Genomic DNA, 26,080 nt, shown 5'->3' on the forward strand with positions numbered 1-26,080 from the left:
CAAATAAACATAACAGAACAGACAGCTCTTGAATCATGACTTTTCTGCAGTGCAAATACAACTCTGCTTTGGCTGATAAAGAAGAGAGCAAAGAGTTGATCAAGAGACAGGAAGTGGATATTCTGGATCTGAAAGAAGCACTGAGGCTAAGAGTACTCTCTGAGGACATCGAGGTAGATGTTAATGCGGCACAACTTTTTTTTTTTCTTTTACTCATCAGTATGTATGTTTACATATGGAGGTTTGTAATGAATAAACAGAAGATTTCTAAAGTAGTAGAGCTACTTTGCCATGGGAGGTCAGGCAATTAAGAGATAACACTAAAATTTTTGTGTTTTATGTAATTGAACTATTTTTAATTTAGTGTGATGATACCATGGTAAGTTCCTGCAGCTGACCCCTCATGTACAGGGTGCAGAGTAGAGACTGAATTTACCTGAATGCAGTGGTAGTGACAGGGCAAAGAAAGGGCTGGCTAACAGTTTAACCTCGGGTTTGTCTTATGAGTTAGGTAAGTAAGATGCTGTTTTCTTGATGTTCTTGTCATCGTCATCCTGATTGGTATATTTACCTTTCAAAACATGAGGCAGTACTGTCACCTGATTCAAAAGCAATGAACCTTCCTTCCTATTCCTCTCCATGTCACAACATTGCTGGGTTTGAGCTCAGAGCTTCTCATTTAAGCAGGTGCTCTACCACTTTCCTTCTTTTGAAGACAAACTTATGAAAATGACTCATGGAATTGACCCAATGATCCCTTTGTATTTTTTTCTGTCATTAGTTAAAATGTAGTTTGTGAGTTGTCATTGAAATTATTTATATATTGTCATTTTCAGCAATATGAGTTCCTATTCAGTCCAATAAAATGAGATCAGTAATTAAGATTACATATGTTCTAAAGAACTAAGAGAAAGTGAGTAATACTTGCACATGAGTATGTTTCTATATGAAAATAAATTATGTGTTACCTGAATACCTATCTATTAGAATAATGAGTTTAGTAACTCATTATAATGGAGCTAAAAATTCTATTCATATAAATAATCAAAAGTAAGTATTTTTAAAAATAGCTTTACCTATGTATCAGCAATATCCAGTTTTAAAACAATAGAATTTTTTTGAAGTCCCATTCACAAAAGCAGCATAACACATCAAAATCTTGGAGAAAATATAGCAGGTGTCAAGGACATAAAACTTGTAAAAGATGTGAAAAGAGATTTGGATAAAGAGAGCCTAGGGCAGGAAGGCACAGTGTTGCCTTACAGTATAGAAGATTATGTAATTTCTAACTAAATCCCAATTTAAAAAAATTGGATGAGATGATTTTAAAATTCCTTTGAAATAAATACACAGGATTTCTCAACAAAATTTAGAAAAATAATAATGCAGAGAGATTGTAAACTAGATGGTAATCATACCCAATATTGGGATGATGGTTGAGATGGGTGCAACAACTTTGAATATCTGCAGATGGACCCCAGTGAAGGGGGAGGAATCTAGTGTAATGGTAAAGGGTATTTCACAACAGTGAAGGAAGGATGGTTTGAGTCAATAAATAGTAGGGAAGTGTCTACAATTTGAAAAGATAAAGTTAGATTCTTGCCAAAACAAGTTCATAGGTTAGACAAGGTGATGTGAGAGTATTAGAAAACACAAATGCATGAATCATCTTGAGATTGTTGAAGGTGGCTTTTTGGAAAAAAAAAAATCTTGATATTAAGGGGATGTTATACATACTAAAAACAAAATAGATTAGGGAAAAATACAACTGATGACAATGGGTTAATTGCCTTCATACACAAAAGAGCTCTTATGAGTCATGAGAATTATACAAGATCCCTAGTTGAAAATGGACATAAGAAGGTACTTCCCCAAAGAAGGGATTTAGTGAGTGACACATAAACCTCTTTGAAATCAAAGAAATGCAAGTTAAAACAAGGGCTATTACTTGGTTTTATAAGTAGTAGTACTTCAGCCTCAAGAGAGAGATACAGGAGTGATCACTCAAATTATGGGAGGTCATATTGCCTCTAGACCTGTGTGGATTCACTGTTATAATGACACAGTATGAATCCACTGTGAAAATGCCTCTAGACCTGTTTACAGTTTGTCTGGAATAGATTAGCATACAAACAAAAAAAGAAAAAAAAAAGGTTTTTACATAAAAACTCTTAACTTTTAAAAAAAATTGTATGTATGTAGTGAATCTTTATTGTAGCACCACTATTAAGAAATTGTTCCTTTTTGGGATTGTCTCCTAACAGAGGGATATGCTCTGTGAGGATCTGGCTCACGCTACTGAGCAGCTGAACATGCTCACAGAGGCCTCAAAAAAGCACTCAACGCTGCTGCAGTCTGCCCAGGAAGAGCTGACCAGGAAAGAGGCCCTGATCCAGGAACTGCGGCACCAGGTAAGAAATACAGACAAGTAGCAGAAGGAATGCACAGCAGGGGGTGTGACATTCCTGCCTTGGCTAGGTTCTCTGTGTACAAAAGCCAGGCTAGTGGCTCAGTTAGAGAATCTGGTTTGCTCACATGCATTGAATCTTGCTCTGCTGCCTCCCTCCTGCGCTGGGTACTTGACACATGACAGCAAGTTTTAATCACTGCAAGGAGTTATAGCTCATCTTCATCATCTTTTTGACTGCTGCTGTTTTATATTTTGTATTTTTCTCAAATGAACCTTTTATTACTTGTGAAATTTAAAAGTAAAAAGAAGTATAAATAAATTTGTGGAAGAAAAGGAGGTGATTGGGTTATAGTAGCAACCAAGTTAGGCAGACAAAAAGTGCAGCAAGCCCCAGATTTCAGTTTATTGCTTTGAAAAGTGCTGTAGTTTTGCTTGAATATCTTATTGCTTTTCAAATTATTAATCTCAAGTCCTAAAACAAAATAGTGTAAAAAGCATATTTCTGCATGTCTGGGGAAGCACGTGGGTGGGTGGGTGTGTGGGGGGGTGTCTGTAGGGGGGTGGTTGTGGGGGGTGGTGTAGCATATTAACAAGCATATTTTCCCTTCATTGGTGTTTTGATACAGGGACTCACTATTGTAGTCCAAAGTAGCCTTGATCTTGTGATCTTTCTGCTTCAGCCTCTAATGCTGTAATTACAGGCATGTACCCCCATGCTCAATAAGAAACATCTTTTTTAAATTGACACATAATTGTATATATTTATGGGGTACAATGTGATGTTTTAATACATATAAACATTATGGAATAATTAAGTCAAAAAAGCTAAATAGCATATCCACCACCTCACCGAACTTACCATTTTGTCTGTAGTACAAACATTTTAAATCTGTCTTTGCAGTTTTGAAATATACTTTACCCATTATTTTAAACTATATTCACTATACCTTACAGTACATCTCAAACCTTCGTTTTCCTGTCTGAAGCTTTGTGCCAGTCCTTTCTCCTCTACTCCCCAGCCTCTGGTAACCACTTTTCTCCCCTCCACTACTTTGATTTCTGCTTTCTTAGATTCTGCCTATAGGTGAAATCATAGGTGTTTGGCTTTCTGTACCTGGCTTATGTTAATTAGCAAATCATCCATGTTGTTGCAAATGATAGGATTTGCTTCTTTTTAAAGACTCGATAGTATTCAGTGGTATAGATTGGCCCCATTTTCTTTACCCTTTCATCCGTTGATGGTTGTTTTCATTTTCTTTGTAATTTGGCTATTGTAAATAAGGCTGTGATGAACATAGGAATGCAGATGTCTCTTCAGCATACTATTTGAGTCCTTTGGACATACATACCCAGAAGTGAGATTGACTCTCTTATGGTAGTGCTAGTGTTTTGTGCAGGGAAGCCTCCCTACCATTTTCCCACAAGAACTATCCTAATACATTCCCACCAACAGTGTTCAAAACTTTGCTTTTCTCTATCCTTGCCAACACATCTCTTCCATGTTTTTTATGCTAGCCATTCTAACAGGTGTAAAGTAATATCTCATTGTGATTTTGGTTTATATTTCCCTAATGACTGGTGATAGGGAAACTTGTCTTTTCTAGTTGGACCATATGTTCCATATTATTTTCTAACTTGTAACCTTTTCATAGCTAAACCAAAAAAGAGAGGAAGTAGAACAGAAGAAGAATGAATATAACTTCAAAATGAGGCAACTAGAACATGTGATGGATTCTGTTCCCCAGGTACTTTTTCAAATATGCATTTCAGGAGGAACAAACCTGGTGAATGACAAAAATTTGCAAATTACTAAAACTGTAGTTTTGTCTTTTTAAAGATAAAGATTTTTACTAACACTTTCTGCTTTCTGTTTGTTAAAAGTACCAGCCTTTGGGTTGTTTTGCTTGAGCAAACATTAGAATAATAAATGGCCTATGTCTTGGCATGTAGCTGTGTAGTAGGTGCTTAGCATATATGTTTAAAATGTGCACTCTATGTGTTAGATATATAAATTTCAAACAAAATCTTCATAGCATCACCTAACCAGGTATTTGGATGAGATGTGATTTTGTTTTAGAGTCCCAAAACACCACCTCACCTTCAAACACATTTGACAAAACTCCTGGAAACACAAGAACAAGAGATAGAAGATGGAAGAGCCTCTAAGACTTCTTTGCAGCATCTTGTAACAAAACTAAATGAAGACAGAGAAATCAAAAATGCTGAAATCCTCAGAATGAAGGTATCTGGTAAATTTTTTTCCATAAGTTTAATTTTTAAAAATTAGCAATATCCTCATGGTTACTGAGGATATAGAATTCAAAAGGTGTAGAACTAAAAAGTCTTCCTCCCATCCCTGATCCCTAGCTCCCTAGTTTGTTGTCACGAGAGGCTCCCAGGGAAGCTAGGTTCTTTTTGTTTTTTTCTTCTTTAGATCTTTTCAGTGCATACATAACCAAGTCCGTAAGTATCCTTTCCCTGCCCCATTTGGTTTTTATACAATGGTATCATATCATATAGTATGTACCACCTACACTGTCATTAGCAATGAAGGAGAAAGCCCGTTTCCTTCAACTTCATCTCACAGTACTGTCTGACTTTCAGAACTTTGCCAATTTAATAGTAGAGCATGTTGTCTCAGTGTAATTTGTTTTTCTTTTGCTATATCCTTTACCAGTTTTTTTCCTTTCCTTCCATCTCCTCCCTTCCTTCCCTTCTTTACTCCCTTCCTCTTTCCCTCCCTCCCCTCTTCCCTTTTTTTTTTTTTTTTTTTTTTTTTTTTTTTTTGATACAGTGGCTTACTTTGTAGTCCAGGCTAGCCTCAAACTCTGAATCTGCCTGTCTCAGCCTCCTGAATGCTGGGATTACAGACATATACCACCACAATACAATAGCTACCATTTTTCTATGATTGAACTTTTTAAATTGATTTATAGGCATTCCTTATACATGAGAGATTTACTTTTTTCTACGATAAACTTACGATATTTCCTTCTCTGAGTAGACTGGTGTACACACGGCTTGAGGTGGGGAGTGTGGAGGAGTAGCTGGTTTACTGGGTGGAACTGGAGAGGGTGTGATGTGCTCAGGATCACATTTAGCCTGATCACTGTGCTGCAGTGAGGGATTTTGGGAATGTTATTAGGTAACTTTAACCAAGTGATACAGTGTATATAAAGGCATCCTTGTAAGTAATGTTTCTCAGGGAGAAAATCACTCCTACACTTTCATTCCAGGCAGTTCTCAGTATGCTATCTCAGGAATGTGGCTGTTATCCAGATTGGCATGCTGTTGAAACTTAGAAAAAATTGGGTCAGGTTAATAGAGGCCAGGTCTGAAGGTGTGGTCCAGGTGGTAGGGCACCTGCCTCACAAGTGTGAAGTCCTGAGTTCAAGACCCCAGTCTGCCAAAATACAAAAACAAAAAAGAAGATCACACAGTACGCTACGTTTTATCCGGTGGTACCCAATGTAGTGTTCTGTGCACAGGGGGAGCATAAAAGAGGAATCCCTGCCTGCTTCAGTCATGGCCTTGTGGAGCAAAGTAACACCTCCTATAATGTGCTTTCTGAAAAGACATGATTTGATGTGTTCTCAGGAGCAGTTGTGTGAAATGGAAAGCCTACGCCTGGAGTCTCAGCACTTAAGAGACGAAAACTGGCTCCTGCAAGGCCAGCTGGATGATCTTACAAGACAAAAGGAGAACAGGTGAGAAAGAGCCACCAGAACTCTGGCAGGATGGATCTTGCCCTTCCTGGGTCTTGTTGAGTGAATGAGTTGGAATTGGTATCACAAGGGTACCTTGTCCCCACTAACCTGGGAGATGCTCCCTCTCTTGGTTGATTTTTGAATCAGATCTGATGAGGATGTGGCCTTTTCCAGAGTGGGCACATAGGTTTTTTGCAATCTTTCCAACTCTGGTAACCTTTGCATTATATGGCTACTTATAATTTCTTTTTTTTTTTTGGGTGGGACTGGAATTTGAACTCAAGGCTTCACGCTGAAATGAGTTTAAAGTATGTGAAATTTTTGACCCAAGCTACCTCTATTTCAAATTAAAAATTTTTAATTTATAGATAAAGTGAACAAAACAAGGTTCAAGAAGCCCTGCAGAAAAAGAAAGATTTCCTCCTAGTGGCTTTGCTTTATGACTTGAGGTCCAGGGAATGCTCCTGGGCAGGCCTAAATATGTTCAATATCTTCCTTGTGGTGTGGCTGTCTCTGCATGTGTGTCGGCTTTAGCTAAAAATGTTCTCTATTGTGTTTGCCAATAGCACAGTATAGTGTGCAGGACAACCACATCTGGACCTGTCTCTAACCCTTAAAAGTTGTGTCATTTTTTTTTTAACCTTTTAGAACCTGAGTTTCCTTAGAAATAAAATGAGGAAAATTGTAATTTTCTCATAGAGTATTTTAAATAAATACCTTGTATGGGACTAGGGGTATGGCTCAGTGATAGAGAGCTTCCTGAGCATGCATGAGGTCCTAGGTCCGATCCCCAATGTTGCCCCCGCCTCCCCAAAAAAAAAAAACAAAAAACATATAAAGTGCTAGTTACAATGCTTGGGCAAGTTTATTAAGTACATTGGGGTGTCTGCTGTCCTTGCTATTGCTAGAACGTCTTTGACAGAAACTTGCCAGCTCCCTAGAGCTATCCGGAAGCTGCCCCAGGATGGGCAGCTTTGGACAGGTTCAAAACCTATCAGAGACAATAGAGATTTGAGGGTGGTAATAGCAGCTGTGCTGACAATATCTTCCTAAATTGTTCTTTTCATTTTTAGTGAACATTTAGAGATTTGATTTAGTAGGTCTAGCATAAAGCCAGAAACCTGTATTTTTAATAAGCAACTCCCTCCCCTTCTAGGAGATTCTTATGCATGTAGTCCACAGTCTTCTTACATAGTTTCCATATGCTCTGTCCCCCTATCTAGCCTTTTATTAAGAGTTAGTAGGAAGGGCTAGGGATGTGGTTCAAATGGTGGAGCACCTGCCTAGCAAGCTGAAGACCTTGAGTTCAAATCCCAGTACCACCATGAAAAGAAGATTTGGACTGGAGATGTGGCTCAAGTGGTAGAGTACCTGCTTTGAAAGCACAAATCCCTGAGTTCAAACCCCAGTCCCACAAAAAAAAAAAAAGAATTAATAGGAGCGTGAGTCATAGAACACTTCCTTATCATATGTTAAAGGACAATTTAAAATACTTTTATAGCCTCATGTCTCTTATATGAGGAGCCAAAGAGAACTTCTTTGTGAAAAAATTAGAAAATTAGAGAAGAGGCAAAACTACAGCGTAAGGGCCAAATCCAGCCCACAGCCTATTTTGTAAATAAGTTTTTATTAGGACATAGTTACCTCCTTTCTTTATTTTTTTTCCATAATATTCCTTCTTAATCAAAACTTGACAAAAAAGATTTTTTTGTCCCTGTCTTTAACCTCCTTTCATTTAAACATTGCTATGGCTGCTTTAACGCTGTAATAGCCAAATTGAGTAGCTGTAACAGATGACATGGCTACCAAAGTCTAAAATATTTACTTATCCTTTGATTAGTAAGCACATCTTCCCCTTATGATTTGGGGTGTCTTCCTCACTGGAGTCTCATTAGCCTTTTTGTCTATGCTGCCAGATTTGTTCAGGGAAAGATGTAGCTTCTGTCTACCTTCAGGAAATGGTCTTCTACTCACCTGTCAGAGAGAGATCTCTTGAGAAGTCCAGGGCATTTAGGCAGGTTCTTCAAGGGAGAGGCCTCACCATCCCCAGGGCTGCCCGCATACCTCAACTCTCTCTCCTGACTTGGCAGGCTCACAGAGATGTGTGTGGCATCCACAATGTAGTCTTCTTGCTTCATTTATAGAGCATCCCTTTTCCATGAAGAGATCCATGTCTGGTGCTTGGAGAATGCTGTCATGTCTGCATATATGCAAAACCAAAGTGGTCATCAGAAAACACTAGATGACTAGGGAATCCAGGCAAAGTGGGTATCAGGGGCTTCAAGGGGTCAGGCCACTATGGGACCCAAGAAACCCTCCCTGCCCTCAAAAAGCCCCTCCCCGCTGATCATGTTCATACCAGGCCCCAGCCTGTCCTTTTCTCAGCTTCCTTTTGTTCACCTTTGATCTTGAGATATTACCACTCTTGACTGTGTTTCTACTTTATTTTACTTTCAGCATTAATCAACTGAGCTAACTTGACCTAATCACTATAGAGTTAGCTTTTCTTGGCATAACTTGGTATTGCTACATATTATAAATTTGAAATTGATAATTGAATATACTTAACAGTGTTTTCCTATCCATCCCCCAATCTATGCAGCAATCAGAATCATCCAGACAATCAACAGCTGAAGAATGAAGAAGAAATTATCAAAGAAAGACTTGCTAAAGTATGTTATTTTTGCACAACTGTTTCTTCTTCTGTGAGAAATGCTTTTATACTGAAGTATTTATGGTTATATACTTTAGAAACCATTTTCCCATTGAAATTCCCTGTCTTTGTAGTCTCACCATGTAGCATGCTACTCACTGTTGGTATTTAGACATAGCTAAGAAGTAAAGTGTCTCTGTCTTCATGCCTCAATGGGAAGCCTACTGCTCACATACCCACAAATAGTTTTCCACTTAGAAGCACGTATGGAGGACTTAGAGCATAGAGCATGAAGGCTTATAAATTCGCAACTCTTTATATGTGTGTAGCTGAAATTGTAGAAAAAGCTATTAACATGAGGGAGAATGGACTGGTTTCTTTTAGTCTTTTTTAGCAATGTTATTAACCGAAGCTAGGCACACACTTACAATCCTAGCACTTGGGAGGATGAGGCTGGCAGATCTCAAGTTTAAGACCCGCCTGGGCTATAGAGGAAGACCCTGTCTCAAAAGAAGAAACAAAAAATCAAAACAATCAAATCAGAAAGCTAAGTCATCTTTTTCTTTTTTCCTTTTTTAAAAATCTTATTACAGAGTAAAGCTGTTGAAGAAATGCTGAAAATGAAAACAGAGTAAGTATACTATTTTGTAATTCCAAGTTCTTAATCATGTTTTCTTTATTCCCTTATACAAAGATAGGTATCAGCAAAGTAAATAACTTCTTTCCTTCTGCAGTAGTACATGAACATAATTGATGTTTCCAAAACTATTTTTCTAATGCCACTTGCTCAAGGGGTTCCTCATGTGAAGGCACTCCAAAAAAAAATCTTGAAGAAATAAGTACATGGAAAAACTTACCTTCCCTTGAGTGGACAATGGACGATGAGAACAATATGAATATTTCCTCTTTACCTCTGCTTCTGTTCCCTCTGACTTAAATCTGAGTCCCTCTGAGATCAATGCTCTGACTTCTTCTTATCTTCACCTTAATTCATGATTTTAATTTATTCATACAGTTTTCATATTATATCTCCTTATAAATTGCCTCATTCTTTGGTAGATAATACTATATTTTCTTTCAAAATAAATAAGCTGATTGGTATTAACAAATGAAATGACAAAACAACATTAGAAAGTTATTAGAGTAAGTATCCAGTGAGACTTCAAACATTCACTTGTTATACTTCCTTTAAAAAAATTTTATTAAACCCAGGCACTGGTGGCTGTCGCCTGTAATTCTGTCTACTCAGGAGGCAGAGATCAGGAGGATTGTGGTTCGAAGCTAGCCCAGGGAAATAGTTCGTGAGACCCTATCTTTAAAAAAGCCCTTCACAAAAATAGGGCTGGTGGAGTGGCTCAAGGTCAAGACCCTGAGTTCAAGCCCCAGTAACACACACACACACACACACACACACACACACAAAATTAATATGTATTAATTGTACAAAGTAAGAGGTTTCATTGTGATATTTCCATACCTATATATTCACCCTCTGTTACTCTTTTCTTGTTCCCCCTTTCCTTCTTCTCCTTCCTAAGAGAATTTTGACTTACTATATACCCTCTTACATATTGTTCAAGTTGGTTTTGTCTAAAATTTTTTATTGTAAGTTTAAATTGTTACAGAAAACAGATGTTTCAGCATATTGAAAAAAGTGACATTTGAAATTAAAGTTCCTTCCAATCTTTAAAAAAAAGTCCTCAGTGAATTTGCTACTTCAAGAAGCCAGGCATATTGGCTCATGCCTATAATCCCAGCTACTCAGGAGGTGGAGAGAAGAGGATTGCAAGTTCAAGGACAGCTCTGGCAAAGTTATAAAGACTCTATCTCGGAAACATACAAAAACCAAACGGCTAGAGGAGCGGCTCAAGAGGTAGAGCTCATGAAGCATGAGGCTGTGGGATGTTAGAGCAAGAGGCTCATTGAGCTTGGGCCAATGATCTGTATAGTGAAACCCCATCTCACAAAACCAAAGGAAAAAACCAAAACAAACAAAGTCCACAAGACTTGGATTGTAGCTCGCTGAGCAGACATCCGTGTTTAATTCCTGGCACTGCAAAAAAAAAAAAAAATACTTGCCACACGCTGGTGGCTCACACATGTAATCCTAGCTACTTGAGAGGCTAAAATAGGGAGGATTGAGGTTTGAGGCCAACCTGGGCAAATAGTTCACAAGACTTCCATCTTCAAAATAACCAAAGCAAAATGGACTGGAGATGTGGCTCGAGCAGTAGAGCACCTGCTTTGCAAGTGCAATGCCCTGAGTTCAAACCCTTGTCCCACCAAAAAAAATTCTTGTCTAAAATGTTTATCCTAATTTAATATCTTTTGGAAAAGTTTTTATTGACTATCATACTGCTTAATAATGAAAATAATATGTACCCAAACTAAAAGAGATTTGTAATTTTTTTTTTCAGTGCTGAGGATCAATTCAGGACCATGTACATGCTAGGCAATGGTTCTTCCACTAAGCTATCTCCCAGCCCCAAAAATGTGTATACCCATATGGTTCCAAGTGTTCTATTTCTTCCCAGTTGAGTTCTCAATATAATTATTAATCAAAGTATCCTAAATTTCTGTAGACTTCTGTAAATTACTCAGAAAATTTTTAGTAGAGATGCATTGATCAATGTATTTTATTCTAATGCTTTGTCTTTATTTAGCTCGTTATTCTGTTGTACTTAATTCTAAAATGAGACAGGAATTCAGTATCCTTTTTTATTTGTTTAGATATAAATGTTGAGTAATCTTATTAACATAGTAAGTAAGTGGCAGTGAAAGGAGTTTTATTGGAATACTATCATCCAATTACTTGATCTCTGTCCAAGTTAATATACCAAAAATTTCATGGTGGACTTGGGGTTGTAGCCTAGTTGGTAGTGTACCTAGCATGTGGGAGGCCCTGGTTTGACACTCAGCACCAAAAAAAAAAAAAAAAAAAAAAAATTGTGATCTCATCAAAAATTCTTTTTGTCTGATCAGGTGATCAGGCAAAGGCCACCCAAATTGTGAAAGATTTTTTACTCTGTCATTGAGTCATTTGCTTCATAGAATCAAAGAGTATACATGTGTGGCTGGGAATATAGCTTAGTGGTAGAGCACTTGCCTCGCATGCATCATGAGACCCTGGGTTCAATCTCTAGCACTACCAAAAAAGGGCAGGGGGGACATTTATATATGAGTTCAGAGACTGGCTTGTAGCTAATAATGGGAGAGCTAAGACAAAAAACCTGGATCACTTATGGGATCTTCAAGAACCCAGATACATAGTTTGTAAGAAGTGCAGCCATTTTGGAAAAAGTAAAACCTATCTATCTATCTCATGGTCTAGTCAACAGAAGTCTTCAGTGATACTCTGTCCGGCTTGACTGTGGGCAAGGGAAGCACTGAAGCAAATAGCACACATTGTTTTAGCAGTTCCAGCTTTCAGCAGCAGGTTTAAGTATTATATCACCCATATACATAAATGAGGATGCTTTTAAAAGCTACAGGGAACCAAACATCAAACTAATAGTGATACAGACAGGAGATAAGGTAATTTTATATTACAGGAGGTCTGGAGGTGCAGTGACCCAGTGGTACCACCAGGGATTCAGACCTCTCCCAGTCTTCTGCTTTTGGTACACTTGATAGTGGCCTTTGGGCCACAATGTAGTTGTTGTAGCTCCAAGCATCATATCTCCACAAGGGGATCACAGCTCTCAGTGAGGTGAGCCCCAAGGGCTTTCTTTTGTCAGAAGCCACCACGAATCAGCTGTGTCTTACAAGCTAAGCTAGTAAAACTCCTGTCTGGCAAGGCAACAGAGATAACCATGCTCAGCATAAACCCATCATTATCCCTTGGAAAGCAGGTGTGCTGCTTGTCTCCTCCACATTCCCGAAAGTAAAATCAAGTTTCTTTTAAACAAGAAAGAAGCAAGGGACTGACTATTGGGTAGGCAACTGCAGCATCTGCCATGCTAGAGCCTCTTCATCCAACTAAAGCAAAAATACATGAGCCAAAGCAAATGCAGAGAGCCCCATGATCCTGAGAGCATTAGATCCCTTCTCCATTTCAGTAAATAGTACATGCACTGTAAAATAAAGTATCTGTTCCTTTGGGGAAACTTACAAGATTCAAACTATTTTACCAGTCAGTGACATTCTTTTTAACAATGGTAACCTTGTTTTTTATGTTCCTTTTCAGTAGGTAGTTATATAAACTGTGTACAATCCAAATTGCACATCCTGGAAAAAATGCCTACTGCCACACCGAGGAGCAGTTTTTTAAGTTGAAATGATTACTGTGAGATATGGGACATCTGCTGAATAATTTCATTCTAAATACTTATTTAAAAACTGGTTTGAAGTTTTTCCTTGAGATGGAAGTCTTGTGTACACAAACAAAAACATCTGATATGGAAAATTAGCTTTCTTTTTCTTTTCTTCTTCTGTGGTACTGCGGATCAAACTCAGAGCCTTGTGTATGCCAGGAAAGCACTCTACCACTGAGTTATACCTGCAGCCCTAGCTGTCTTCTTTTGCCAGCTGTACAGGAGAGCTGAAGATGAGTGGTGATTTCAAATCAGAATTCTAAGTCAGACTGGGGAAATGGCTCAGTGGTAGAGCACTTGCTTAGCACTATGCCCTGTGTTTAGTCCCTAGCACCACAGGGAGGAAAAAAAAAACCCTAAGTTGGTGGGGGGTACTATGTTGAGTGCTGTTTTTGTAATTATGCTCCTTTGGAATACCATGAAGTGATGTTTATTCTTACAGTCTAGAAGAAATCCAAAGTGCCCTTCATAACAAGGAGATGGACTGCATTCGAATGACTGAGGAAGTTGAACGAACCAGAAGTTTGGAGTTTAAAGCATTCCAGGAAAAAGAACAACTGAGATCAAAACTGGAAGAGATGTATGAAGAAAGAGAGAGAACATTCCAGGTGTGTTAGTGTATTCAGTTGTCTATGGTACTTAGATTACTTGAAGAAGTAGAACTAATCAGGAAAACTTATTTCTGTGATTGAGTGTCCCTGGTTCAGTTTCTCTAGTGTGCAGAGAGGTGTGGTCATGGAAGTTGGGGATCTGCACTCTTGATATCAAAAGGAAAAATAAGTCCTCCTAATTTTCCCCTCCTTGGATTGATTTACCTGCAGGAGATAGAAATGTTGAGGAAGCAGGTGGACTATCTCTCTGAGGAAAATGGAAAGTTAGTAGGTCACCAAAACCTGCATCAGAAGATTCAGTATGTAGTGCGACTGAAGAAGGAAAATGTCAGGCTTGCTGAGGTAAACTCTGAAAACTATTCTGAATAAATTCACACTTTTATTCAAAATAAATTTATCTGGACATAGTGGTACACACCTTTACAGCTACTTGGGAGGTGGAGATCAGGAGGATCACGAATTGATGCCAGCCTGGGCAGATGAAGTGGGACCCCATCTCAGTCAATAAAAAAAAGGCTTGGCACAATGGCCTGAGCCTATCATCCTAGCTATGTGGGAGACATAAATAGGAGGATTATGGTCCAGGCTGGCTATTATAAAAATAACTAAAGCAAAAAGGGGCCCTGAGATCAAAACTCAGTACTTCCAATAATAATAATAAACTTACTGATTGAGTTGGGCATATTGGTGCATGTCTACAGTCCCAGTGCATGTAAGGCTGATGCAGGAGGATCACAAGTTCCAGATCAGCCTGGCTTTCAGAGCAAGCCTCTGCCCCCCTCAAAAAGAAATAGTGATTGAAAAAGTTCCCTATTTACTTCAGGGAACTTCCTGAATTCAGAACAATTTTGGCCATTGCTATTTTAATATTATTTAAATATCAGCTAAATTCTCATAAATACCAGGTTGTTTTTTCCTTCTTAAGCTGCTGGGGTTGAAAACTCAGAACCTTATACATGCTAAGCAAGTGTTCTGCCTCTGAGCTACATCCCTGTTCCTGGGTGCCAGCTTTTTGTTTTATGTTCACAAATATTCTTGTCTCAAAGTATATACATAAGGAATGTCAAGAAGAATAACTCCTCCTATAAGAATTAGAGTCTTATTTTTTGTCCTTTTTCTTTTTCCCTTGTTTTTTTTTTTAATTACAGGAGACAGAAAAGTTACGTGTTGAAAATATAATTTTAAAAGAAAAAAAGAAGAAGGAATCGTAAAGGTCATAGTCAACTCCATATGCATTACCTTGTTTGGAGATTTTATTTTATTCCTCTTTAAAAGTAAGGCCTACTCTTGCCCACTTAGTACAGCTGGATTTAAGGACCTATATTATAAGCTGTTTATATGTTGGTAGTGAATGACCTTTTCAGGTTCTAATGAATATTCTGCATCTATATAAAGCAATGTGCTATTAAGTGACTACCACCCCATTTCAGGGTTTTAAGTCAGTTGTAAATACTGGAAAGCACTTTTGCCTTCTTTAAAATAAAGCCTGTATCTGAGGTCTACAGCAGATGTTGGTCAGAACATTTTCTTCGTAGATAATCTCCTGTGATTCTTATGGAAGTGCTGATAATACATGGTGGGGTTCTAAAACTTGGAATAAATTTGATGGCTGATTTTGTAGCAAACTTGTTAATATAGATTATTTTTGTATTTTTGAAGTATTTTCGTGAACATTTTCTATGACATGACCACTTTTCAAGTACAGTCTTAAAAATAATAAATAATTTAACAATGTGATATATATATGGTTCATTCACTTGTCCATCCACCATATCCCTAATGAGCACCTGCAATATTCCAGGCACTGGCCATCATTTTCTCCAAGGAACTTTTGTATATCTAAACTTCATTCTTGTTTGTTGAGAATAATACTCTAAGGTGTGGATATGTCCCATTGTATTTATCTGTTCATCAGTTGATAGACATCTGCGTTTTTTTCCAAATTAGGTCTAATATAAACCCTGTTTCTATAAATATACATGTATTTGGTGTGGACATATGGTTCATATCTTTTAAGCCGATACTTAGGAGTAAAATTGCCAGGTCATTGTAGAAGTCTGTGTTTAGATTTTTAAGACATTGCCTCGCTGTTTGTCTGAACCATTTTACAGTCCAACCAGCAGTGTTCCAATTCTTCACATCTTCATCAACACTTGTTATTGTCAGTTTTCTTTTTCCTAAAGCTATCTTCATGTAGGTGAAGTAACATATCACTTGCATTTCCCTAGTGACCAAGGCTATTGAACATTTTCCTATATTATGGAATAGTACTGAGCAATAAGAAGGGGGCAAACTGATAAATGCTACAACATGGATGAACCTCAAGAAACAATGCTAGCTGTTGGAGTGGCTCAAGAGGTAGAATGCCTGCCTAGCAATCTGAGACTCTTGAGTTCAAACCCCAATACTGCCAAAAAAAAAGAAAAAATGCTAAGTGAAAGAAGCCATATCCAAAGGATCATGTACATACCAGATGCATCTATTTATATAAAATGTCCAGAAAAGGCAAAATAGGCAGCAAATTATTGTTCATTCACCATATTTCTAATGGGGATGGGAGTGGGAAAAAAACTGTATGGCACAAGGGAATGCTTTGTGGTGGTGGAAATGTTTTAAAATTAGGTTGTGATAATGGTGATGCAACTCTATAAATTTACTAAAATGTGAACTGTATATTCAAAATGAGTGGATTTTATAGTTTTTAAACTACACGTTTTAATCTATAGAAAAAATACATTTAAATGAACTCATAGTTAAACTCTTAAGAAATAATAGTAAATCTCTAAGGGTCAAAACAGAAAAGGAACTTAAAATTTAGTGTAAGGCAGCAACCAGCTTGTCTTGGAGTTAGAACGTAGAGTACTGAATTGAGGCTTGGTTCTGATCACCTGTGTTAGCATTGGGCTGCCATAACAAATGACTCATCCTGGGTGGCTTAAAACAACAGATTTTTATTTTCCCACAGTTCTGGGACCAGAAGTTCAAAATCAAGATCTGCTAGCAGGGCCCACTCTTTTTTTTTTTTTTTTTTTTTTGCAGTACTGTAGTTTGAACTCAGGGCCTCACGCTTGTGAGGCAGGTGTTCTTACCTCTTGAGTCACTCTGCCAACCAGGGCCCCATTCTTGAGAGCTCAGAGGAGCTAGGTTCCATGCCATTCTCCTAGCTCCTGGTATTTCCAGCAATCCTCTGTGCTCTTTGAATGCTGGTGCATCACTCCAGTCTGCCTGTGGTGTCACATGGTGTTTATACTTTTATTTTTCTTTTTGTGCTGGGTATGAAACCCAATGCCTTGTACATGCCAGGCAAGCACTCTACTCCAAACCACACCCTCAGCAGTCTTTCCTTATAGACACTAGTCATATTGGAGTAGGCCCCACATTTATAGGTGTCAGAGGTTAAGACCTCATCTTATCTTTTAGATTCAACATATGACATCACTCAGTAAGGAAGGAAAGCAAGGTTGTGAGCCACCTAACCAAGAATGTCTTAGGCATTCAGATTACTCTGCTGTGTGGGATAGGGAAGGCCTTGCCCAAAACAGAATAAAAAGGAAAAGACAGGAGAGGCTGAGAAAAGAGAGTAATAGGTACTCCTTCAGTCTCCACAGGTGCCATCCATCCCCACAGCTCTCACCAGGAGCATCATAGTTTTTAATTCCTTCTACTCCCCCAAGACCTTTAGTTGTAAATTCTCATCTCTAAAAGTCAAGGGGAGTTTCCTAGGGTTTCCCAGAACTCAATGGGTTATCTTTTGCTGGTAAGCCACTTTCGAAGTTCAATTGAATTTTTAAACTTGGGGTAGGATATTCCGTCCTCTCCACTCTGTCCCAGTCCAGGCTGCCTGGCTTGCTTTGTGTTTTTTAAGAAGATTAGGGGTTTTTTTGGTTGCTTTTGTTGTTTTGAGATAGGGTCTTACTGTGTAGCATAGCCTGGCCTCAAATTTGTGATCCTGCTGCCTCAGCATCTGGAGGCAGCTTAAGATTGATTGTAATAAAACCATTCAGTTAAATGTCTGTAGCCAGGACATGGACTGGTCACAGTATTGGGTACTGGCAGGTACCTAAAGAGAAGAAGAGATGGGGCTTCTGTTCAGGCAGCCCTGTGAATTGAGGAAAGTGTGCTGCAAGATTCTTGAGTGCACTGAGGGAAACAGTCACTAAGTAAGAGTCCTTTGACCAGCATCGCTGGCACATCTGGGAGCCTCAGACCAGCTCTACACCTATTCAGAATCTTCATCTTAACAAGATCCCTGGAGAGCCCAGGAGAGCTTTCATCTAAGAGCAAAAAGCACTTCCCGTCAGAGTGGCCATCAATGATATCAATTCAACATCATCACCAGAATAAGGCCCTGTACTAGGCACTGGAGACCTAGAAATGAAAGATATAGTCTCTGCAGAGAGACTGAGACAACCAGAGGAACAATTACAGGACTGTTGCAAAAGTGAGTAGGGACCGTTACCCAGAGTTTTAGTTGGGGCCTCCCTACAAGAGAGTTCGCGTAGGATGAGAAACAGTGCAAGTAATAGCAAAGCTTATTAAGAATAGCAAAGCTTATGAAGCTTTGGAGTTCAAAGTGACGTTCCTAGAGATTCCTGCCCAAACACCGCCTTCTTCCTCTAGATTCACAGTTGGATTATATCAGATTTCTAAGTCCCTATTGCATGTTTTTACCCATAACCACCTCAGTAAAATCCATGGGGTAGGGGAGGGGCGCGTTTCATTTACAATAAGATTAAAATGACATGCTAAAGACAACTTTTAAGTCATTCTAGCCCACCCAGACTGGTTTTAACTGGAACTTGTTTCTATAAATTTTATGGCCACTGGGCTCCTTTATCTGGGGTGAAGTCCAGGTAGACATTCCTTAGCTATTAACCCTGAAAATAACATGCCATTTGTCATGTACCTGCCTTGGCTCACTGCTTATGTCTAACTTCTATCTAACAGGAAGGCTGCTGTCAGAGAAAGTGACTTGGAAATGCTCTACCTCTATTGGTAGGAGAGAACAGTTTGTCCTGAGAAAGCCCTGGCACATCCTATAGAGCAGGCAGCATGGATCAGTGCCACCCCACTTGATTTCCTGAAGGTTCAAAGGAAGGTAGGAGTTCTCAGAGGCAATTATCTTTGAACTGGGGTTTACTTTGCTCAGTGTGAGGCAGGGACCACTGCAAGGGGACAAAAGGGAAATAAACTCTGGGCTGGCCTAACCTGTTTACTATTAAAAGCATACTTTCAACAACTTTGTCATAAAATGGCAGATCAGGACAGAGTAGCAGCCCCTTATGACTAAACCAAGCTAAAACTCATGAATTTTTGAGATGGCCACAGAAATTATCGAAACAAGGAAGAGCCAGGTACCAGTAGCTCACGCCTGTAATCCTAGCTACTCAGGAGGCAGAGATCAGGAGGATTGCAGTTCAAAGCCAGTCTAGGCAAATAGTTCACAAGCCCCTATTTCAAAAAACCCTTCACAAAAACCGGGCTGGTGGAGGGGCTCACAGTGAAGGCCCAGTACTGCAAAAAAAAAAAAAATTACCAAGAAAAAAAGTAAGCCTACAATTGCCTAGGTTACTTTGCAGAAACTTAAAAGTCCACTTTTCCTAAAAACACTGATTCTTTTTTTTTTTTTTTTTTTTTTTTTTGCGGTACTGGGGTTTGAACTTGGGGCTTACACCTTGAGCCACTCCACCAGCCCTTTTTTGTGTTTTTTCAAGGTAGGGTCTCACAAACTATTTGCCCAGAGCTGGCCTTGAACAGCAATCCTCCTCATCTCTGCCTCCTAAGTAGTTAGGATTATAGGTGTGAGCCACCAAAAGCACTGATTCTTTATTAGAGCCTGTAGAAGATACCTGTTGGATGACTAAACTGGGATAAAAGGCTTGACATCTGTCTTCATATGTGCCTGTCCACTTTGCTGCCTCAACCCTTGAGTCAGACTCAGCTCTACATGTAGACATACTGATAATTTGAGAGATGTTTTGTCTAATACTATTATACAGGGTTAACTTGACCCACTGCCCATTGGAATGGCTGCTTCGCCTACTCTACCCTTGTGCTTTCATAGAAACTTAAACACTGAAAGTCCTCCAGCCACATTATAGCCAAGATGATTAAGCAAGATCATGACACCAACTATTAACTCAGCAGTTCCTGAATGGAGTTGACTGCCTTTTTGCCCACCAAGTACAAGGCTATGATGGTTACACCCAAGGAAAACATCTAAGACTGGCAGAGTAGCTCAAGTGATAGAGCGCCTGCCTGCTTAGCATGAGTGAAACCCTGAGTTCAAACCTGACTACCACCAAAATAAAAAGGAAAACATTTTTCAAAACCATGCCCATAACTGATGAGTAATTGTCAAACTTTAACGCACCACCCCTCCAAAAAAAAAAAAAAAAAGCTTGTGCTGTCTTTTGTCCAAAATCAACAACCTGATCACTTATGTCTCCCTCCCTTCAGCTGGAGGTAAAGTCAGCTTGGGCTGAAATCCCAATGAAGCCCTTTTTCTTTTTTCTTTTTTTTTTTTTTTTTTTGGTTTCATTTACAAAATGTGACTTGATCTCATTTAAATTTTTTCTGTGCCATATGATCCCAACATCCAGTATCAAGTGGAAAGGTATGGTAAAGCCTCTCTGAGCCATATAGAAGTTATTGGGGACAATCCATGCTTTTATTTGAGCCACAAAACCATCCTGGGCCCTGTGCATAGGCCTATAATCCCAGCACTTGGGAGACAGAGGTAGGAGGTTTGCAAGTTTGAGGCCAGCCTGGGCTATATAATCAGACCCTGTTAACAAGCAAAAAACATCCTGGCAGAGAAGCAAGGTTGCATGCAAAGACTTCCATGAAAACTTCCTGAAAGGAGAAACATGTGCTGAACAGTGAAATCATTTTTGTTTTAGAGTACATATGTATAAACAATGTCTTAGCATTTGTATTCTCTGTAGCCAGCTGTGTAAGAGGAAGAGTACTCTATTAATGTTACCCAATCAGCTGGCCAGCATCCTTTTGTTCTACCTGATAGGAATCATGAGTAGTTGAGAAGTTCTTCCAGTGCTAGAAATCCTGGGCCCTTGGCAGTTTTTGTAATCCTCAGCTTCTGGCAGCAGTAAGAAGTGATATCAAACAATAGCAATCAGCCGTAAGTGACAGCCTCTAGAGTTACAGCTTTCTCCCAGACCTTGGTACTGGAACCCTTAGCCATACAGCAACAAGTGCTACAGCTGTTTGGCCTAGGGTGTCAAGGATCCTCAACCCTTGACAGGGGCAGCTAGCATTGCAGCTCTTGAGCCTGGAATGTCAGGATCCCCACCCCTTGACAGTGGTAACTGCATTACATCTTTGGGCTTTGAATGTTGGGCTCCTTGGCCCTTGACAGTGGTGGCTAGTGTTACAACTCTGGAACTCTCCCAATGACTTAAGCTTACAGTCTCTCTTTGGCTCTTTATAGCCTTCTTTCTCCAGGCTCAGCTCTGTGCCTTTTCTCTCACCTTCTCTCTTCTACCCCGACTCTCATTGTCTCTGCCACTCCATCATTTTTGCCCTGGCCACTGTCACCACTGCCACCAGGGTGGCAACTGCCTGTTCTTTTCCTCCACTGCCTCTGCCACTGACTCTTCTCCTTTATTCATGTGACCAACTCCACCTGCTCTACTAATGATGAGTGTCAAAGGTAGGCAAGAAAAGACCACTTGAAATAAGGCATTATGGGGGCAGCATAAGAGGGTGTCTCCTGGCTGACTTCCAAAGTGAGCCAAGAAGCTTCCTTATATAGCCAGAAAGGTGTGTGACAAGGGGTGTCTGCACTAATCATGTCAGTCCCATCATGCAAATAAAGGGCTGTGTTTATGCCAGTCACATGCCTTCTGCTGGACCACCAGAAGTTTTCCCCCTCTGGCCTAGGTGAAAATGGCTGCAGGGTCATCTAGAATTTACTGAGTTCAGGGCACACCTTGTGGATAAACCAGAGCACCTGAGTCACTCACCCATGTCAAGCCTCAGTATTGGCAAACAGTGGAATGCACACCCACCCACTAGCTGCACATGGAGGACACTCCACACACACCCAATTAGTGCCTTGTACACCTGAAGCTTCCTCTCCCACTCCAGAGCAGCTGCAGTGGGCCAGACCTGCCCCATCCCCTAGAATTGTTACTACTCAATGGGACATGCCCCACCCTGTCCAGCAGTTACCCCAGGCTGAGCCTCAGCTGACCACTGATCACCATACCCAGGCTGTACCCACAAGTGGATCACAGGCAATCCCAGGCCCAGAGGGAAACCAAAAGCAATCACATCAGAAGTGCCACAGGAGCTGGGCATCAGTGGGTCATGCCTGAAATCCTAGGTACTCAGGAGGCAGAGATCAGGAGGATCACAGTTTGAAGCCAGCCCAGGCAAATAGTTTGTGAGAACCTATCTCAAAAATACCTGTCACAAAAAGGGCTGGTGGAATGGCTCACAGTGAAGGCCCTGAGTTCAAGCCCCACTACTGCCAAAAAAAAATGCCACAGGCAAAAAGCAAGAGCTTTTTGCACAGCTGGTATATACTCAACAAGGAAGTACTTTTATTATTAATTATTTACATACTTTACTCTTAAGTTATTGTCCTTCTCATTCCCTGACTATATTGTTTTTCTCCACAATAATACAATATACTGTAGTTTTTTGTTTTGATGGAACTGGTATTTGAACCCAGAGCTTCAGTTTGCAAAGCAAGCATTCTACCATTTGAGCCACACCTCCTGCCCAATAAAGATAAAAATAAAAGGGTACAAATGGAATAGAACTGTGGGGCAATTATAAAGACCAAATCTATAAATCATTGGCATAGAAGAAAGAGGTGCAAGTTAAAGTCATAGAAAATATGTTTAATAAAGCAATAGCAGAAAACTTTGCTAATGTTGAGAAAGAGATGGCCAAACAGATAAGACCAGGAAAGAACTTCTCCTCAATATAGCATAATTAAAACAAATATACAGAACAACAAAAGAATATTGAAAGCCGTAAGAAAGAAGCGCCAAGTCACCTATAAAAGCAAACTCATCAACAGAAATTCTTAAGAGCCAGGAAGGCATGGAATGATGTATTCCAATCCCTGAAAAAATATAACTGCCAACCTAGATGACTGTATCCAGCAAAGCTATCCTTCTTGACTGAAGGAGAAATAAAAAACCTTCCAAGATTAAAAAGAACTAAAGAAATTCATAGGGCTGTTGGTCTGGCTCAAGCTGTAGAGTGCCTGCCTAGCAAGTGTGAGGCCCTGAGTTCAAATCCCAGTACCACCCAAAAAAATTCATGACCATTAAGCCATCACTGTACAGATACTTAAAGGAAGCCTATAGACAGAAGAGGAAGGTAAATACAACCATGAAAGTACAAGACAATAAATCTCACTAGATGAATAGATCAGAAAATGAGGATTAGGAAAGACTCAATACAAAAACTACAAAATGATAGGAGTTACAGCATACCTTTCAATAATAACTCTGAATGTGAATGGTCTCAATTCTCTAATCAAAAGGTAGGCTGACAGATTGGTTTTAAAAAACAACCCAAACATTTCTTGCCTGCAAGAAATGTGTCTCAATGACAAAGGCAAATGCAAGCTTAAAGTGAAAGGACAGAAAAAAATATTCCAAGCAAATGAAGCCTGAAAGCAAGTGGGAGTAAGCTATACTCTTATCTCACAAAGCAGACTTCAAGCTAAAATTAGTCAAAAGAGAAAAAGGTCACTTGATACTGATAAAAAGAACAATATGTCAAGAGGACATAACAAGCCAGGCACCGGTGGCTCACGCCTATAATCCTAGCTACTCAGGGGCAGAAATCAGAGGATTAAGGTTCAAAGCCAGCCTGGGCAGACCCTATCTTGAAAAAAAAAATCACAAAAAAGAGCTGGTAGAGATAAGAAATATAAATATATATGCACTGAACATCAGTGAACCTAATTTCTTTTTCTTTCATTTTTTTCCCTTTGGTACTGGGGTTTGAATTTATTGCTTTATGCTTAGTAGGCAGGTGCTCTACTGTCTGAGCCATGCCTCCAGTCTTTTCTCTCTAGTTATTTTCAAAATAGGTGTCACTTTTTGCCCAGGCTGACCTGAACTGAGATTCTTCTATTTTGCACTTTCTGCTGCAGCTGGGATAATAGGCACATGCCACCACACCCAGCTATTGGTTGAGATGGGGTCTTGTCTGGGCTACCCTGGAAATGCAATTCTCCTGAGATCTTAGCCTCCCAAGTAGCTAGGATTACAAGTATGAGCCCTTGGTGCCTGGCTAGTGAGCCCAATTTCATAAAACTAAACACTACTGGACATAAAAGCACAGACAGATTTCAAAACAATAATAGTGGGTGATTTCAGTACTCCACTCTCAAAAACAGATAGGTCATCCACACCAAAAAGAAATCAACAAAAAATATCAGAATTAAACACTATAGATAAAATGGACTTAAAAGGTATCTACAGAATATTTTACCCAACAGACACAGAATATAAATTCTTAGCAGCCCATGGAACTTTCTCCAAGAAGACCATATTTTATTCTTTGTTTTTCATTTTTATAAAATAGACCATATTTTAGGACATAAGTCTTAACAAACAAGAAAAATGAAATAACTTCCTGTATTATGTCAGATAACAATGGAATAAAACCAGAAATCAACAGCAAAAGAAACTACATGAAAAATACACATGGAAACTAAACAATTCACTTTTGAATGGTCATTGAAGAAATAAAGGGAGAAATAAGATTACTAGAAGCAAATGGACATGAAAACACAACTTACCAGACAGAACATTTGGGACACAGCAAAGGCAAAGTTATGAGGAAAGTTTATAGCTAGGAATACCTACATTAAATAATCAGATACCAAACAAATACCCTACTGATGCGCACCAAGCTCTTAGAGGAAATAAGAACAAGTCAAACCCCAAAGTAGTAGATGAAAAGAAATAATAAAGACCTGGGCAGAAATTAATTAAATGGAAATTAAAAGAATCATACAAAGAAACAAAGAGTTGGTTCCTTGAAAAGGTACATAAGATTGACAAACCCTTAACCAAACTAACCAACAGAGAGAAAAGACATTAATAAAATTAGAGATGAAAGGGAGGATATCACAAATATCAATGAAATTCAGAGGATCATTAGGGAATATTTCCAAAATTTATACTCCAATAAATTAACAAACAGAAGAAATGATAGATTTCTAGATGCATATAACGTACCAAAATTGAACCAAGAAGATGTAAAAAGCTTTGCTCTATGACAACTTAAGAGATTGAAGCATTAATATTCTTCAACAAAGAAAAGCCCAGGAAAGGGTAGATCCAAGCTGAATTTTACCAGACCTTTAAAGATAAGAACTAATACCAATGTTCCTCAAACTATCCCATAAAATAGAGAAGGGATGCTACCAAACTCATTATATGAGCCAGTATTACCCTGATACAAAACTGGACAAAGACACAACAAGAAAAGGTTACAAATCAATTTTCATAAACATAGATGCAGAAAGTGTCAATAAAATGCTTTAAGCCATCTCAGGCCTAATAGTTCAGGAGACCCTGTCTCGAAAAAACCCTTCATAAAAAAAGGGGGCTGGTGGAGTGGCTCACAGTGTAAGCCTGAGTTCAAACTCCAGTCCTGGAAAAAAAAAAATCGGTAGCTTTTCCATACACCAATAATGAACAGGCTGGCTGAGAAAAACTGGAACAATCCCATTCATAATAACCTCAAAAAATTAAAATACCTAGGAATAAATTTAACTCAGGAGATGAAAGACCTCTACAATGAAAACTAGAAAACCTTAAAGAAACTGAAGAAGACATTAGGAGGTGTTCATAGGCCAGCAGAATTAATATTGTGAAAATAACTATACTCCTGAGAACAATCCACATATTCAATGCAATCCCCCTGAAAACCCAGTCCTGAAGTTCATATGGTAGCATAAAAGACTGGAATAGCCAAAACAATCCTGAACAACAAAAACAAGGCTGGAGGTAATCACAATACCTAACTTCAAATTATACTACAGAGCCTCAGTAACAAAGGTAGGATGGTATTTGCCATAAAAAGAGACATAAGAACAATGGAATAGAACTGAAGAACCTGAAATCACCCCAAACACCTGCAGCAATCTGATTTTTTACAAAGGTGCCAAAACATAAGCCTCTTCAACAAATGGTGTTGGGAAAACTGGATATCCACATGCAGAAAACTGAAACCAGATCCCTCTCTCTCACTCTGTATAAAAATCAATTCAAAATGAATCAAAGATATTAATATAAGGCCTGAAACTTTAAAAGTGCTACAGAAAAGCACTAGAAGATATATGCATAGGCAAGAACTTTCTGAATTGGACTCCAATAGCTCTCGAA

General features: G+C 39.0%; 1 protein-coding gene across 3 annotated transcripts in view; it reads left to right on the plus strand.

Annotated features, from left to right (window-relative positions):
- Kif15 (kinesin family member 15) overlaps positions 1-15,431 on the plus strand; it is a 68,440-nt gene extending 53,009 nt beyond the window's left edge. For 2 of the 3 annotated variants that reach the window (XM_074060204.1, XM_074060205.1), the window contains 10 exons: positions 51-173; positions 2,265-2,411; positions 4,063-4,155; positions 4,488-4,652; positions 6,008-6,117; positions 8,720-8,789; positions 9,364-9,401; positions 13,526-13,691; positions 13,905-14,036; positions 14,843-15,431. In XM_074060204.1, the coding sequence (XP_073916305.1) occupies positions 51-173; positions 2,265-2,411; positions 4,063-4,155; positions 4,488-4,652; positions 6,008-6,117; positions 8,720-8,789; positions 9,364-9,401; positions 13,526-13,691; positions 13,905-14,036; positions 14,843-14,905 (1,107 nt within the window). In that variant the 3' untranslated portion in view covers positions 14,906-15,431. Of the gene's footprint in view, positions 1-50; positions 174-2,264; positions 2,412-4,062; positions 4,156-4,487; positions 4,653-6,007; positions 6,118-8,261; positions 8,382-8,719; positions 8,790-9,363; positions 9,402-13,525; positions 13,692-13,904; positions 14,037-14,842 lie in introns of those variants that run through there. The other variant, XR_012443269.1, reaches the window with a different exon arrangement.
- The last annotated feature ends 10,649 nt before the right edge of the window (positions 15,432-26,080 follow it).

The sequence above is a fragment of the Castor canadensis genome, chromosome 17, assembly GCF_047511655.1.
Source record: "Castor canadensis chromosome 17, mCasCan1.hap1v2, whole genome shotgun sequence".
In the NCBI taxonomy this organism is placed as follows: domain Eukaryota; kingdom Metazoa; phylum Chordata; class Mammalia; order Rodentia; family Castoridae; genus Castor; species Castor canadensis.